This window comes from Typopeltis vanoorti, chromosome 25 (genome assembly GCF_054136105.1).
Source record: "Typopeltis vanoorti isolate ZY-2024b chromosome 25, IOZ_Tvanoo_1.0, whole genome shotgun sequence".
In the NCBI taxonomy this organism is placed as follows: Eukaryota; Metazoa; Arthropoda; class Arachnida; order Uropygi; family Thelyphonidae; genus Typopeltis; species Typopeltis vanoorti.
The window spans coordinates 64,448,845-64,467,260 of NC_143573.1; the positions used below are offsets into that span (position 1 = coordinate 64,448,845).

Below are 18,416 nucleotides of genomic sequence, written 5' to 3' on the forward strand. Positions count from 1 at the left end.
TATGTGTCGGTTTCCGGTAAACAGTGAAGGAAAGATTGCCAGAAGGAAGACGTGTGACAAGTGTATCTAGAAACGGAAGTGTGTGTTCTGTTTTTCAATCTCAATTGTGAACTGTATGCGTTTTGTGTTGTTTGTTTAGGTGGCTAAGCAATGTGTCTAGTGTCTGGCAGCCATGGGACCAGATCGCGAAAACATCGTCAATGTATTTAAGCCAGACTTTGGGTTTTAAAGGAGAGGAACCTAAAGCAAGTTGCTCAAAATGTTCCATATAAAAGTTAGCAAGGAGCTCCCTGGTGTTGTACCACCTTACCCCAGTCCTGAAGGTACTTTCAGGTGCAAACTTTGTTTGCTCACACTTGGATAAAGGATTAAACTAAATTTATTATACTCTAACGAAGTGAAAAATAAACTTTCAACATCTTTCTCTAAATCCAGAGTAATTTATTAAAAAAAGGGTGGCACACCATTTGGCAACTCCTATAGGTGGAGATGACCTGCTAATGCTTCTGCCTGGTATCTCCACTTGGGCCTGGCTCCCACTGAAGAGACCTCAATAAAGGTCGAAACTAGTCTGGGTTGTGGCCCTTCCCTTAATGCATAACATTAGACATATCCGCAAGGAGATGTGTTTTGCATTATGGGAGATACTGAGATAGAAATGTTGGTAGCTTGCTCCACCTTTGCAAGGAGTGCCCTGGTGTTGTACCACCTTACCCCAGTCCTGAAGATACTTTCAGGTGCAAACTTCATTTGCTCACACTTGGATAAAGGATTAAACTAAATTTATTATGTAGGGTGAAAGTTTCGAAACTGTAGTGCTGTGATTTTTTCAAAAGTAATAGGCCTGCAAAGACAAGGGACTTTGTTTAATTTTGGCGTTAAGAAATCTCTTATTGAAAGTGTTTGTGACGCAACAGATAGTGAGTCATTGACCACCAGCCTACAAAGTGATCTCTGGGATGTACAAAAGGAAGGGAAAACTACCAGCACACAGGAGAAAAAATCTGCATTCACTCGTAAGTAATTATATTATAAATTTTTGGTGATCAGAATGGGATATGTCAATGAAAATCAGCACAAATTAATTTAATGATATTGGCCTGAGGAAACTACAATATGCTACAAGGTTTCATTAGTCCAGTGATTGATAACTGATTTAAATGTAATTTTATATTTGTCAACATGTCAACACCATATACATAAGTGTACTAATACTCTTTATGATTATGCCATAATTAATTATTAATATTGTAGTGTGTTAATAATCAATAATTATTAATTAATACATTACAAAATAACCAAGGTGATCAGTTAAAATTTCAGAATTTGTGAAGTGTTCCGTCATCGGAAAAGTTTGGGAAATGCTGATGATCTACATCCTATTATAACCACATTCATTCATTCATCTCTTCATTCACTTCAGCACTATAAGTAAGATTCCAATCAATGTTTCCCAGAACTTACAATCTGCAATTTATAGCAAATGTCAGTAAATTTTATCCCATTTATATAATTCTTTCACCTATATGCATAAAATGAACTAGAAGTTTTCCACTTTCCACAAGTGGGATTACTACATGATAAAAAAACAGTGGAGATAACATAGGTGAGTCTGTGATAATGGTATAGAATGTTTTGCTAGCCTGAGCACCTGTTAAATACAGAACCCTAACTGATGGCTGTTGCGTATTTATGTATACATATCTACATGGATAAGTGATCTTTAGAACTAGTATACAGAACACACGAAGTGATAACTACTATGCATTTAAACATGAAATCAAGTGCACATATTAATTTGCACTGATTAATCACCATTTTATTTTTTCATTTTATGTAACCACTGAATGGGCAGATGTTTTAAATTTAAAACATCTTTACTCTACGATCATTAAGGATGACAAGATTAACTTGTCTGCAGTTTCCTTGTTCATGCAATCATTCTAAGTCAACTGGATCAGAGCTTTAGAAAATAGACAGAAAAATATTACAGGATAAAATAGTAAAAATTTAAAAACAAAAATTTCCATTCCAAGACTAACCTGGAGCACCTGTGGGAGATCCAACAACCACAGTCTGAGCAGCAGTAGGAGGTGGAGGTGCGGGATATCCTGCACCTAATTTAAATAAATATTTAAATTTTACTGAATAGCTACTTCACAGTTCAATATCAACAGGTTCTCATAACACATTGTAAAGCTATATGCAGTGTTATATATATATATTTATGCGTTCAGGAACATTGACTCAGTTGTTTTGATTAATTTTTATAAAGAGATTTAACGACTAAAACTGAGAATAATTGTAAGGCTTTAATGATATAAAACACTACTAGTTTTGGCTTTTGACAGCCTTCTTCAGGTGTCTTCTAAAAATAGGAAACAGCAATAAAAACACTGAAGTTTAAAACTGAGAAGCACAGGAAAATTGCAGTACAGAATTGACATGATATTGTATTTACATTTAAGTTCTTTCAAATGTGGCATTGTTTGTTGAGTGCGTGCTTGCAGACTCTCGTGAACGCTAGTATTGAACAACAGCATAGTGGCTATCAGGGATGTTGTAGCGCAAATTGTTATTTAAATGTTCACAATTAAGGATGATTTCTCTGGACTCCACAATTTTTCTTTCAAACTCATCATGGCAATGAAAGATGTTTTCAGATCTATCCCAGCAGACTGAATGACCCTGGTGTTCATCATCAGGATTGTTCGAGAAAAGAACATGACTAGACAAGGCACTGGCATGTGTTCTTTTGTAAGAGATGTCTCGTGTTCCTCCATACGTAATTCAATAGATTTGTTTGACCAAAATAAGGGATATTGCAATCACACCATATCTTATATATGCCAGGATATTTCAGATTATGATGATGAGGCTTTGGATGGCTTACTAGAGAGCGGATTTTTGAAAGTGTAGTGAATAAGGTCCTGATATTATACTTCTTAAGAACTTTAGCTAATTTTTTGGAAACTGAACTGATGTATGGGATGGAGATGTTACCCATAAAGTTGGTTATTTATTCAGTGCGGTGGCTAGGAGGATTTAGAAGAAATTTTTTAATGGTTTAACAGAATATCCATTTTTTTCTAAAGACTGTGAGAGGTAATTTCTTTTAGAAGTTTATTTGGGTCATTCCGAAGAAAGTGTGTTCTATGTCCCAAGGTAGAAATAGTTCTAAGTTTTTGTGGAGGAAAATGATGGGACTGACTGTGAAGATATCTATTAGTTTGTGTAGATTTTCTATACATTGAGATTCTAAATTTTCAAGAGCAGCGTGAAAGTTTTATATCCAGGAACGGTAGGGAATTGTCATATTCAAGTTTGATAGGAGATATATATATATATATATATAAAATACACTATATGTAGTATAGCAATCATATGGCAGTCCTCTTGGCAGATAAGATATCTGTGATTGTAGGGCCACTTATGATTTTATGTGAAAAGGGTATTGATTAACTGAACAAAGTAAAGAAAAGCTCTCTATATAAATTAAAATAAATACATTGATAACAGAATAAAAAAAATGTGTATGTAAATAAGCTTATTGATATTGGTGGCAAAACCAATATACTATCCTGCTTTTTTCAAAAATAATGTTCACTTTTCAATTATTAAATGATACTGTTTAAATAATACGGTTATGTAAGCTGGCTTAAACTTAGAATACATTATTACAATAATAAAATGAAGTGAAAATCAGTATTTATAAAAAAAATAATTATAATTAAAGTATGGTAAACTTTATTCTATTTCAGGTGCCATTTATACACAAATTTTGGTAAATGGGAATCTGCCATGAGCAACATAAAATTGCCAACCTAATACAGGATCACTACTTGTTCTGATGCTTAATGATTTAATATCAATTGTGATACTTTGTTTCACTTTTGGGAGAAAATGAGTGTGAAGTAGGGCATACCCCCCCCCTTCATTCATAAACATAAATGAATGCAACAGCATAACATAAAAAGAATACTCAATAATTAATATAGTTGCAGGTAGAATTATTCACTTTCCTGCCAAGTAACCAGTAACCACTGAGTGAAATTTTCAGGACTGAACACACCTGTTGAATGCACTATAAAAAGAGGTGGAATGCATCATAAACATCTATTATTTCGTGTTTTTGTTCTTCGTGTTTGCTGAGGTATCGATGATTTCTGGACATACTTGGACCTTGTGAGGGATGAGATAAAAATCTGAAAATTAACAATTCATACTCAAAAGAGACTGATTCAATAGCAGATCCCACCCACTATCTGACAAGGAAGGATGGAAAGAAGTCAACCCCCACAGTTCCTCTGACTTCCAGGGCTGATACCACACCAAGCTACAAACCTCCCATACCATGGGAAAGATGACACAGACACACAGGTAAGCTCAATACCAATTCGTCCTGGCTAAGTCAATCCAGGATTGCCCCTCTGGCCAAAGCAATGAATGCACACCACCAAGATCTTCTGGGTTTCCAGATAGTCATGGGTCAAGCTGCAGAGCAAACATGACATAGAGCATTGGGATCCCAGTGATAGCAGTCTTTTGAATAGAAAAATAAAGACTCGAGAAGTAGAATGAAGAAATAATGGAAAAGTGCACCTGCTAGGCAAGTGGGAATGATGTTCTATGTCAGCGTTCCCCAAATGGTGGGTCACAACCCGGCACCGGGCCACGAAAGCTAAATGCCAGGTCACCTAAAAAAACTCTCGAAAACCTATGTGTTTTGTTTTGGGGTTTTCTTTTTTTCATGAAACTCTAAAATACAAGTAAAATAGCATTTAATCAGGACTAATGAATAAATAATTTAATTAATAGAGATGAAAAATGCGCTCCGTCCGCATCGCCATTTCACGGTGAGGCTGTTTAATTACTTGGCTTTAGTTTAATTTCTTTATATTTTTGTAAGAGTAAATGATTCTTTATCATAATAATAATAAAATATGAACATTCAAATCTGTTTTATTTTACCTATTGGCCATAAAAATTTTAGTGGGTCACGAAGATGAAGTATTAAAATAACCGGGCCATGGAAAAAAATTTGGGAAACCTTGCTCTATGTGAAACATTTCTGTAGAACTTAATTTTTTATGAAATAAAGAAAATAAATTTTTTTTAATGTAATTTATTAGCTTTCAATTTCAGGAATACAAGAAACAACTGATTTGTTCTAATTAAAATACAAGATGGACCTGTGATTACAAATTATGTGATCTCTGCTGGAAAACAACTTCTACAGAAATACTGTTTCTCATCAGTATTATAGCAGAATTAGTGTTCACATAGTGAGTCTGAACTTCCCTTTCAGAAACTCAACAAGTCTGCAAATTAGAATCAGAGCAACACTGAAATTAATAAATAACCAGGTTTTAACTCATAGACTTTTTTTTTATAAAAAAAAAAAAAAAAATTTATAATTAAAAGTAAATGTTTTGCTGACATATCGCTATCTATAAGGCTGACATCTTCAGGAAGCTATTTAACACAAGCAAAAAATTAACAAAAAAAAAAAATAATTTATAATTAAAAGTAAATGTTTTGCTGACATATCGCTATGTATAAGGCTGACATCTTCAGGAAGCTATTTAACACAAGCAAAAAATTACCAAAAAAAAAAAAAAAAACATTTCCTAACAACCAGCTGTTATTTCCATAAATTGAAAAAGACTAGAATGATAAGTTTAATCATGTGTATCAATAGGCATAGTCCTTACATTGCTGTGTAAACTCTGTTATGTAACTGCTGGCACAGGAAAGGTCTTGAATGTTGCACTTTAATTAATGACTTCTGAATTGAGTATCAGTCTTGGTTTCTATATAGCGTGCCTTTTGAGCAAATTACCTCAAACGACTCCGAAAAATTTGTCAGTTATTCTGTTCTAAGTAAGCCAATTTACTTCTTATATAGGGGAGATATTAACATAAGCCTTTTTATGTTACGTTTTTTGAAGCGGTTTGAAACTCAAGGGCTACCCTGAGTGTCAAATCTTCAAAATTTGAACCATCAGAATTCAAAGATCCGGCCTACCAGTCTGCAACTTGGGGGGGGGGGGGGGGGGGGGTAGGCACCAGGGAGAAGAACCCCCCTTTAGTCTTCAAAATTCAAGTCATCGGAATTCAAGGAGAACTGGCCTACCAGTGCAGAACTCTGGGGGTTGGGTGTCAAAGATGCCAGGGGGACGTAGCCCCTAGTATATATATAAGGAGGCTTGCCAATTTACCATATACTGTTCTGTGAGGGATGCATATTGCAAATCCACTCCGCTTTTTTCTTCCCTTTAGTTTTCCAAATCACCTTTATTATTTGGAAATACGCTCAGAAAGACCTTCAAGATTTGGTACATTTCTTGAATAACTTCTTCTTCTTCTTCTGCAGCTTCTCCCACTTAAGTGGGGTCACTGTTTATTATGAGTCTCCTCCATACCTTCCTGTCTTGGGCTGTCACCACATCCAAGTTCTTCATCTTCAAGTCCTCTTCTACCAGCTCCCTCCATCTCTTCTTTGGCCGTCCACGCTTCCGCCTTCCTTGCACATCCATCTGCATGACCCTTCTTCCCACATATTCGTCCTCCCTCCTCATCAAATGACCAAACCATCTCAACCTTGCCTCCTGTATTTTCGTTCCTAAGTTCGTAACTTTCACTGTTCCCCTGACATAGTCATTTCTCAGATGATCCTTTCTGGTCACACCGCACATCCACCTAAGCATTCTCATCTCTGCTACTTCCATCCTGCTAATGTTATTTTTCCTCAGGGCTACAGTTTCTATAGCATATGTCATAGCTGGCCTCACTACTGTCCTATAAATTTTGCCTTTCAGATTGATCGGCACCCTCTTATCACATAACACTCCAGCCATCTCCCTCCACTTCCTCCAACCTGCTTGTATCCTGCATCCCACTTCCTTCTCACCTCCTCCATCTTCTTCCACTGTCGAACCTAAGTATCTAAAGTCTCTCACCTTCCTGATGACATTTCCTTCCTGATGACATTTCCTTCCAGGTCTGTCTCCTGGCCACCGCCCACTGCGCAACACATATACTCTGTCTTACTTCTGCTCAGTCTCATACCTCTCTCTTCCAGTACTTTTCTCCATCTTTCCAGTTTAGTTTCCACTTCTTCTCTTGAATCTACACACAGCAAGATGTCATCTGCATACAACATTGTCCAAGGTGCATCTTCTCTCACCTCCTCTGTTACCACCTCCATCACAATATTAAACAGAAACGGACTTAATGCTGACCCTTGATGCAAGCCAACTGTTACTTGAAAACTTTCTGTCTGTCCCAAACAGGTCCGAACACTTGTCTTCACATTTCTGTACATTTCCTGCACCAACCTGACATATTTCTCCGGCACCTTCTTCTCCCTCAGACACCTCCAGACCTCTTGCCATGGCACTCTATCGTATGCTTTCTCCAGATCAATAAATACCAGATGTAGCTCCCTTTGTTTCTCTCGATATTTTTCCATCATCTGTCGTAACCCAAAGATAGCATCTGTTGTTGATCTTCTAGGCATGAAGCCAAATTGTTCCTTTGCAATCTCCACCTCCTCCCTCAATCTACCATCAAGAACCCTTTCTAGGATCTTCATTGTGTGGGACATCAACTTTATTCCTCTGTAATTTTTACAGTCTTGTGCATCCCCTTTACCCTTGTAGATGGGAACAAGAGTACTCTCCTTCCATTCCTCGGGTATATTTTCCTGTTGGCAAACTTTCATGAACAGGTCCCACAGCAGGTCAATTCCCTCTTCCCCCAGTGCCTTCCATGCCTCCACTGGAATTCTGTCGGGGCCCACCGCTTTTCCATTCCTCATCCTCTTCACAGCCTCCGTCACTTCCATTCTACTGATGTTCTGCACCATCCCCTCAGAAGGCTGCCCATCTCCTCTGTGAGTCCTTGCATTTTCCTCATTCAGAAGTCCCTCAAAGTATATTTTCCATCTGTTTCTTATGTCGACATCCTCCATAATACTCTTCCTTCAGCATCTTTGATCTGCCTCACATGTAAGATGTCCTTAGCTGCTTTATTTCTACATTTCGCTAGTTGGTAAATTTTTCTCTGTCCTTCCTTTGTTTCTAATTGATCATACAGATCTTGATATGCCATGGCCTTCGCCTGTGCCACAACTCTCTTGGCTTCTTGCTTTCTCTCTTTGTACACCTCTCTGTCCTCTTCCACTCTTGACTCATCCCACTTCTGCTTTGCCTTCCTCTTAGCTGTCACTGCCACTTGTACATCATTATTCCACCACCAACCCTCCTTCTGCTCTCTAATCTTTCCAGATGTCTCACCAAGCACCTCGATTGCACAGCTCAGGATTACTTTTGAATTATGTTTCCACCAATCTTGTACACTTTCCAGTCCATCCGAAATCCTCTCTAACACTCTCTCCCTAAAATGATTCCTCACACTCTCTTCTTTTAAGGGAAACCTCTTGAATAACTGCCATCCAAAAATCAAATTCACATCACAAGTAGAAAAGGAGGGGAAATTACTAATCCTAGATATCCTTATCAACAAAAACATCAAGATCATCATTTGAAATTTAAGGAAACAACCACACGAGCAGGTATCAACATAAAATTCTTAAAAGAAATCCCATTTAACTAGCTCCTCCAAAATGGCTACTCAAAGTTTCTCAAGAAAACTTATTTTCTAATGAACCATCCCATGATAACACAAATTAATTACAAAGGCACAGTATCTTTACCATACCATCAAGAAAAACAGCTCAAGTATTAAAATTAGTCAATACCAGAACCTTCAGACCAGTTAACAGCTTACAAAGTTTCCTACATTCCCCTAGATTCTTGTGATCTAGTTTCACCTACATGTAGGTGAAACTAGAAGTTTTGAAATCTATAACATATAAACATATAAGCAATGTTGAAAACAAAATGGAATAAAGAAGTTGACTCACAGCACACATCCTCACAGAACATCACATGGTAAATCGGCAAGTCACCCCCATGCCTTACTTAGAAGAGAATAAATTCAACAGATTTTTCAAGGAGTCTTCCAAGGTCATTTGCTCAACACACACACACACAAAATAGAAACTAAGAACTGATACTTCATGACATTTGGAAATCATTAATTAATATGTGCAACATTCAAACATCTATGTCAGCAGTCACATACAGAGTTTACGCAACAACGTATAGACTATGCATAACACGCATAATGATACTTGTGCTTAAACTTATTATTTCAGTCTTTTTCAATTTATGGAAATAATGGCTGTTGGGAAATGTCCGATTTTTTTTTTTTTTTTTTTGTTAATTTTTGTTCGTGTTAAATAGCTTTCTGAAGATGCTGTCAGATATATAAATAGTGAAACATGTTAGAGAAACATATAGAATAAAAAACATCTATGTTTTACATATAGATGTTACTTCGATAGTACTACATGAAAAATTTACATCATTACTAACTTCCTATCTACAATTTTCCTCCAGATTAGTCTGTTACTTGTCAAGACTCCAATATTATCAGATCTTATATTTCTGTCGTCTAAGGCACTTTGTACCCTATCAAACCACCTATATCTTGGTCTTCCACTGGGTCATTTTCTTGCCAACCTGGCAGAGAACACTTGTTTTGCTAATCTTTCCTCGCCCATTCTGTTTAGGTGACCATACCACCTGAGATTAGCTCTGCTAACGCATTCCTGGATGCTGACAATATCAAGTTCTTTCCTAATATCCTCATTTTTAATATGATATTGCCATTGTTGCCATCTATTCACGCCTCTAATCTTTCTCAGAACTCTCATATCTGCGGTCTCTAGTCCTTGGTCAAGTGTTTTACTTCTGACCTAGCTCTCAGATCCATAAGTTAAAACTGGTTTGAACACTGTCTTATATACAGCTAATTTAGTGTTCTGACTAATTTCTCTCTTATTCCATATGAATTTATTCAATTGACTTCCTACCATACCAGCTTTATTGATTCTGTTGTCTATTTCCGTATTTAATTTACCATCTTCACTAAAAATCGTGCCTAAGTACGTGAAATGTTTTACTTGTTCCACAGGTTCTCCGTTCACAATGCAGTTAACATTTTCAACGATTCTGCCTATTTTCATTGTCTTTTTATTGCTGACCATCATACCATATCTATTACAACAGTTATTCAATTTAGTCAAGGAATCATGCAAACTCATAGTGGATTTATTGATAAGTATAACATTGTCTGCATAAAGCAAAGAGCTGACATTAACATCTCCAATTTTGATATCATGTTTAATACCACTTTCCATCATAATGTGATCCATATAGATAATGAATAACAGAGGGGATAATGTACATCCTTGTCTCACACCAGATTTAAAAAACCATCTTCCTGTTCTTCCTTCAATTCTAACTGCTGACTTACAACTCAAATAAACACCAAGTATTGCTTGATATAATGCTCCATTGACACCATATAACTGTAGCATATTGAATAGCTTCTCTCTTGGCACCTTATCATATGCCTTATCCAGATCTACAAAACTCAAATAGAGATCTTTGTTATTTTCCCATGATTTCTCCACTATTTGTTGTAAAGTGAAGATTTGATCCTGACAGCCGAAATCCAGCTTGTTCTTCACCAAGCTTTTCTTCTAAATTTTTCTTCAACCGTTTCTTAAGTATACTTGCATATATCTTACCAGGAACTCTCAGTAGGGAAATACCGCTGTAATTCTCACATTCAGTTTTATTTCCCTTTTTATATATGGGTACTAGGAGAGCTCTACGCCAATCATCAGGAATTCGTCCCTCTGTCCAGGCATTCTGAACTATGCAGTGCAGCCACTGTAAGACTTTTATACCACCATACTTCAGCATTTCTGGTCGAATATCATCTACTCCTGCTGCCTTTTCACATTTTAAGCCTTTGATGGGGTTTTCTACTTCAAGTATGGATATGTATTCCTGACTGTGTGCCTGTTGAGTGTTTTTTACCACTGTGCTATCACTACTTGTTTCATTTAGCAATTTTTCAAAGTAATTACTCAATACTTCAAGGCTATCTTTTTCATCTGTTTTCATGTCACCTTTATCATCTCTAACTCCTTTTACATCACTCTTTCCTCCATTTCTAAGCTTCTTCAACAACCTCCAGAATATCTTACCACCTTCTTGATATTTATTTTCTATGTTCTTGCCAAAGTCCTCGCATGACTTTATGGACTCACAAATGTGGCCTTGCTGAACATAGAACTAACAATACTAGCCACAAGATCATTCTGCAATGAATTACTTCACAGAAATCACCAGAAATTCAGAAATCTTTTTAAAGAAAGTGCTGAGGTCCTTCTTCACCATTCAAACTAAATGATGGGCTTTCTATCCCAAAATTTTGGAAACTTATAACTGTGTTATTAATAATTTTTTTTTAATAATCTCACACACACACACCTATATCAGATCTTGACAGTATGATATTAATCTGGAACTTTTATGACTGCACACAAAAAGATACAATTCCTTATGCACTTGCATAGTTGTTTTTGAATTTTCCATCATTCACTTTCTAATGCCAATAATGGTTTGAGATACTTATACCAAAATATCTGTATAAGTAATGATAATTTATTAAACACATTTCTTTACTATGTGTGTGCTTTAGTAGTTTCCATAAATGTTAGTAAGGCAAAAGTGATGGCTTCTGTCAATTTTGATAAATTTATGTCCTTGTGGGAGAGAAAAAACAAAAACTGTTGAAGATTTTATGATTTACTGGGATCCAGAATAGGAAATGATGGACAATGTGAAAAATTAAATTAAAGTAACTATGGGGGAAGGGATAGTTAAATTTGACAAAAATTATAAAAGAAAGATGCTAGTAGGAGCATGAAAGTTAAATTTGTTAAGGCAATAATATTTCCAGTCCAGTGGTGATGTGTGAATGTGAAAGCTGGGCCATTAAAAAGAAAGACAAAGTGAATTGATTAATTTAAATTATAGACATGGAGACTATTATAAATCCCACACACAGCAAGAATGACCAACAAAGGTTTCAAAGAACACAAAATGCTTCTTGGGGGCATTGACTCCCAAACAGACGTTAACATACTTTGGACATAATATAACAAACAGATGAATTGCAGGGGGAAAAAAGCAATTATGTTAAGGAAGGTCAAAGACATAAGAGAGAGGAAAACAGCAAAAGAGTTGGATGGATGAAATGAAGGACCTTACCAATATAAAATCATGATTTCTGAAAGAAGAGACAAGACCAAAACAAATGAAGCCATGTTCACAAGGTCACCAAAAGTTTACACGTCAATGAAACAACTAGATGGCTGGTTGGATAGGTGGTTGATGGTTCTGAATTTACAGTGGAAGAAACTAAGACTATAAGGTCCACTCAACTTTATCATATCTATAAATTGCATGTGTTCTTGCGGCTGGCTTGCCTGTTATATGGGATGAAAAACCAGAGTTTATGGAAGAGAAAAACCTAATACCTCTGTATGAGATTGGCTAACTCACTTTCAACTGAAAATCCCTAATAAAAAAATAAATCATGTCCCAAATGGGATTCAAACCAAGGTTTTTCAACAAAAGGGCATCATTGATAAACTAGATGTGACATAACAGAATAGTACAGAGAATTATAATCACAGTTTATGCAAACTTCACACACCCCTCTTTTCTCCTCTTTCCAGACATAATATTGTCTGGAAAGAGGGAGAAAAAAGTGTATATAATGTTATGAATGAAATGGCCAAACTGATGTTTTACCAAAAATCATGCATACATTTATTAGGGTCTTCAAATTATGGTGACAAAAGCTTATAATAAAGTATCACATTTTGAGAATACTGTCTTATCAAAAGACCTCAAATTAAATATTATAGTTTTCCTTCAAAAAAAACTCCATTTTGTGCACAGAATTTCACAGAGTATAGGGTTTTAACATGAACACACCAAAGATTATTTTGTGAGCAGTCCAATATGTTCTTGGAGGTGAATATTAGCAGTTTATTTATCAGTTTGTCCAAAACAGAGAATATCTACATGCAAAATGTCCTGTTAGACAAAAGTGAAGGAAGGGGGACACAGGAGGAATAAGAATATTTGGTGGATGCAACCTATATAATCTCAAGAATTTTAGCTACATATTTTGAAGCACCTTTGAAGAAAAGAATGGTTACTGCTATCTTGGAATGGAGGTTCAGGATGCAAAGAGGATCAACATTACAGTTATCCTCTGAGTTGTATTTGCAACTTTTGCTATGTGACCTTTGAACTTCAAATTCCTGTCCACCAATATGCCAAGATCCCTTTGTCTCCTCAGTTTCTCGTAACATAACCCTGCTAATATAATATGCCGCTGGAACCCAAATCATGCCAAAGTGCATAACTTTACACTTACTAACATTAAACTGATAGCCATTTTCATTTGCCCAAATTTCCAGCCCATTCAAATCATTTGTAACATGCTCAATTCAGTAGCATCTCTGATTGCCCTGCTTATCTTCACATCATCAGCAAACAGTTGCACATCTGACATTAGATCCTGCTTGCTGTCATTAATGTACAGACTGAACCCTGAGGTACACCACTGGTCACCTTAAATCTGGCAGATTCACAACCACTGTAGACCACTTTTTGATACCAGTCTGTCAACCATCCCCTGTCCAAGTCAAGAGTTTATATTCAAATCCCATGTTCTCCAGTTTATGCAACAGCTTTTCGTGTGGTATCCCATCAAATGCCTTAGAAAAATCCATCATTATCATAGTGTATTATCCATTCCCTTTATCCAACTCGGCCATAACATCATTCTAAAATATGAGCAAATTGCTAAAACATGACCTTCCTTTAGTAAACCCATGCTGCTCCTTGCAGAGTATAGCTTGCCTGTCTACCTATTTCTGTATGCGAGTTCTTACCATCTTCTCTAAAATCTTTACTACAAAACCAAAGATATTGATAGGTTGGTAGTTAGACACATCAGTTTTTACTCTGCCCTTATACAATGGAACTATCATACATTCTTTCCATTCCTGTTATATAAGTTATATACTCAAGTTATATAAGCATGCTGAACATTCCTTTAGCAAATGGGCTGATATTCCATCTATCCCTTTTGATAAATTTTTATCCAGGTTATGCAACAGCTCTTCAACCTCATTTTCACGAACCTCTAACTCTTCATCCAATGTAGCAGTAGTACTGTGCACTATGTTACATACACCTGGTTGATATATTTTAGCTAAGTGAGCACTCATTAACTGAACAATCTCATTAGCTTTCGACACACGAGTACCATCTGCATTCAATAAAGTTATTCTTTCACATTTATTATTTCTTTTGCTTGCAACATAACAATAAAATCCTTTTGGATTGCCTTTAGCTTGCATGGCCAATTTCTTTTTGTACTCTGATTTAGCTTTCCACACAATACTCGTTACTTTTCTTGCCTGAGTTTTATGTGTTTCATAACTCCTCTCACCCTCATTCTCACGATATTCTTTCCACATATTCTTCTTATGGATCTCTTGCACATCCATAAGGTTGCACATCCATTTCATTCCCAACCTATTTATTCTTTGAACACCAGGGATACATTCAGATACTGCTTCATATAAGCACTTTTTCAAAGATTCCCATACATTGCAGACATATTTCCCATTCAGTAACTGATACCATGGGACCAAAGATGGTATTCTCCTAAGTTGATCACAATTTCCAGCCTTGTAGTTCAGCATGTAACCTGTTTTAAAGCATCTATGCAATTAAATGCGTCCCAAGAAAGCACAGCATGATCACTGTCACCAATTGGTGTTAAAATAGCCATATTCTTGACAGACCCCCCCCCCCCTTCTGATGCAAATCCAGCACTCTTTAACCTCGAGTTCCTTCTTTCACATGATGCTTGAAAAAGTTGCTGCGCAACAATTCAAGAAATTTCTCTTCTTATCATGAGATTTGTCTTCTACCCAATCAATGTTTGGAAAATTAAAGTCACCATAATGATCATTCATTTGGTATCCATAAGGCTAATTTGGCAATGCATTTGGAAAAACTGGAAGACAAATCTTCCAGTTTTTCCAAAATAAGATAAACTGCAAGAGCAAGGAATCTGGTAGATAGATACCTGGAAAACCTAGAGGTAGAAGTTTCTCTTTGGGCAAAGTGAGAAAGGAGAAGAAAGGGACTATGTCTATCCCCTCTATGGGAGATAGTACTTTTTAAATCTGCTAATCTTTCCTATCTCCCATAGAGGGGATAGACATGGTCCTTTTATCCACCTTTCTTGCTTTGTCACAGGGATAATTCTATCCCTGTGACAATATCTTTCTCCATCAATAATTTCCACTAATTCTCATAATATTTTGCTAAGTCGAGCTAATCAATGCCAGTTCACCTTGGGTCTGTGGTTATTTCATCTTTTAATGACTATCCCATTCAAATTTGAAATAAAAAAAACTTAATTCAGCATTATTTAATCTTTCTTATTCTTATACAGCACATGCTCACTTGCATCCTGTTATTGTTCCTTATTTTGCACTTCCCTTCTCTTATTGAACAAAACTTCCTCAAGGCATCTAAATCCACATCCATTCCAGCACACTCAGTCATTTACAGTTCTTTTGTGCATCAAATTTACTTAATGCATCTCAAAGCTGTACACTATTCATTCCTCTTACAAAACCTATGCATTGCATCATTTGCAATCATGACATTTCTTTTTAAGTCACTGCTATCATATCTTGACAAACTTGCAATTCTTACTCTTTCGCTATTTTGTGCTTCTTCCTAACTTTCATATCCTCTTGCATTCCATACTTTGTCACCTTTTGATTCATTTGTGCCTGCTAAAATTAGCTCTTTCACTATGTAGGTTTTTGCTTCTAAACAGTGTTATTAATATTGTTTAATGTTTGCACCAGAAATCCAAGATTTCATCACACTTATCAAACACATCCCTCATCATGCAATCACTCTACAATATTGTTTCCTTACTCTCCTGTTCATTCATACTATTTACATTTCTCTCTTGACTTTTTCTGTTTTCATATTCTTTTTTGGTGAATTACTTGTAAGATGCTTCTTCAGTCAATACCTCACATGTTGTCCTGTGAAAGATGGTGATATTTTCCTCATTTCAGCCACTTAACTATTTTCCAAATTATAAAATAATGGTACAACATGACAAAATTTCATGCCGGCTGGGGTGTTGCACGGTTAAACAAGGCCCCCGTTGTTTTCACCACGGGTGAACAGCAAAAAGTCAGCTACTGGAACAAATCTGAAAAACACCTCAACTCAACATCACCAGAGTTAAAGATCAGTACTATCAACATAAGAAGCCTGAATGGCAAAGAAATGGAGCTAGCTGACGAATTAGATAAGTACCAGATCGACATAATAGGGGTGACTGAAACAAAAAAGACAAAAACTGGCGAGATCTTTCTGAGCAATAAATACAAAATGTTATATTCAGGCAATGACAATCAAGGAAAAGAAGGAGTAGCCATTGTATTCAACACTAAATATGAGGCTAATCTTCTTGAATGGCAGGCAGTCTCAAGTAGAGTGATGTGGGCAAATATCAGAATGGGGAACAGAACAATGAGACTTATTTGTGCCTATGGTCCCACAGAAGGCTCTACTAAGGTAGAAGTGGAGGAATTTTTTGATGCTTTAGAGAAAGCAACTGACACAATGAAAAAGGAAAAGTTGGTCCTTGTTGGGGATCTAAATAGCAGAGTAGGAAATGATTGTCAGACATACAAAAATATTTTGGGAAAATTTGGAGAAAAGAGCAAAGCTAATAATAATGGCAAATATTTGTTGGATTTCTACTCAGGACATGGACTGGTTATTACTAACACCATGTTCCAACATAAAAATGTGCACAAATTCACATCGAGAGAAGAGGCAAGAAATAAGAAAAGTCTCATTGACTATGTTATTGTTGATAGTGATGTTTTTTCTCTTGTGCAGGACACCAGAGTGTACAGAGGATTTGAAATTGGAAGTGGTCACTATTTAGTCTTGAGCAGGATAAAATTGAATTTCAGATTGAGAAGAATAACACGTAAGAAAGTTTTAAAGTGAATAAAAGTTGAGCAGCTCTCAGGTGTCACATTTGGTATCCATAAGGCTAATTTGGCAATGCATTTCTTCGTCCTCTGCAAATGAGCCACCAGGTCTGTAGTAACACCCACCACGAGAAATCAATGATGGTAAACAATCATTGATTTCTCGTGTTTCTATCCTAAATTGACTTAAGTCATCTGATATAGTACTCCTCGTTGTCCTTCTCTTCTGTCATTCCTAAAATAGTATACCTATTACACTCGATCCCACTTACCATATCTGATTCTGCTAGTCAGGTTTCACTAATGCCAACAATCTTAGGCCATATCATATTCAATAAAAGCAACGAATTCAATTCCTTTGTTTCTAATGCTCCTGGCATTTGTGAATTAGACATAATAAATTACCACCTAGCCTATTCTTATAATTAAATATGCAATCTATTTGGTCTTTTCTAGAATTTTCTCTTTTCCCTCCCCAGACATACTTTAAAGCTTTGAACCCAAAGCATATTTTTCCACCTCTTTACCACATGCATAACCATGTTCAAAGACATTTGTATCTTTATCACGTTCGCATACCATAGCTGAACTTTCACACACATTTTTCCCATTCCTCCCTTGATGATCTAGTTTCCCTGACTCTCTGCATTAGGCCTCTTACCAACAAGTAATTTCTCCAGGCTCCTGATGTCAAGTGCAGGCCATCCTTCTTATACGTCTTTTTTGCCATTCAAACACACCACACACATCTAAAAACTCGCATCCATTTCTTGATTTTTCATTTTAACTTAATTATGTACTCAGTAATATGCAACATGATTGAAGCATTCAAGACAAACACATAGTGCATGTATAAAGCTGAATATACATGCAACATTCAGTACAGCCTATGTAACTGAAGGGAGTAGTCTTTGTAGTTACCAATTATCTTGCCTTATTTAAGTCTACAAATGAAGCACGGTCCTTCATAATATCAGTACATTTTATGTACTGATATTATTATACAAAAGCAGTTTTTGGTAATAAAATTCAAGGTGGAGTAAACAAAGCCACTACCTGATGTCTAAATGTCATCACAATCAGAGCCTGACTCTTCATGACAGTGAGGCAGATCTCGTCTTTATTAGATGAAGATGAAAAATGACATGATAAAAAAAAAAATTATAATTTAACAAAAGTAAACATAAAACCTTTGTCTTAGTCTTCATTTTAAGTCTGAAATAAACTAAACTAAGCAAAACGTTTACAGCAAAAAATATCTACAGCTGTATAGTTTGGCTTGATTTGCACACAACCTTTCTATTTTTCTTCATTCTCTATGGAAAACTAGATCTTAATTTACACTTTTCAGGAACTAAAA

At 36.1% G+C, this 18,416-nt stretch overlaps 1 protein-coding gene across 2 annotated transcripts in view; it reads right to left on the minus strand.

The window, feature by feature from the left end:
- The window catches only part of LOC150092809 (LITAF domain-containing protein-like), a 98,113-nt gene that overhangs the window by 24,894 nt on the left and 54,803 nt on the right, over positions 1-18,416 (minus strand). For both annotated transcript variants that reach the window (XM_090414586.1, XM_090414587.1), the window contains one exon: positions 2,043-2,117. In XM_090414586.1, coding sequence (XP_090270712.1) covers positions 2,043-2,117 — 75 coding nt within the window. The remainder of the gene's footprint in view (positions 1-2,042; positions 2,118-18,416) is intronic.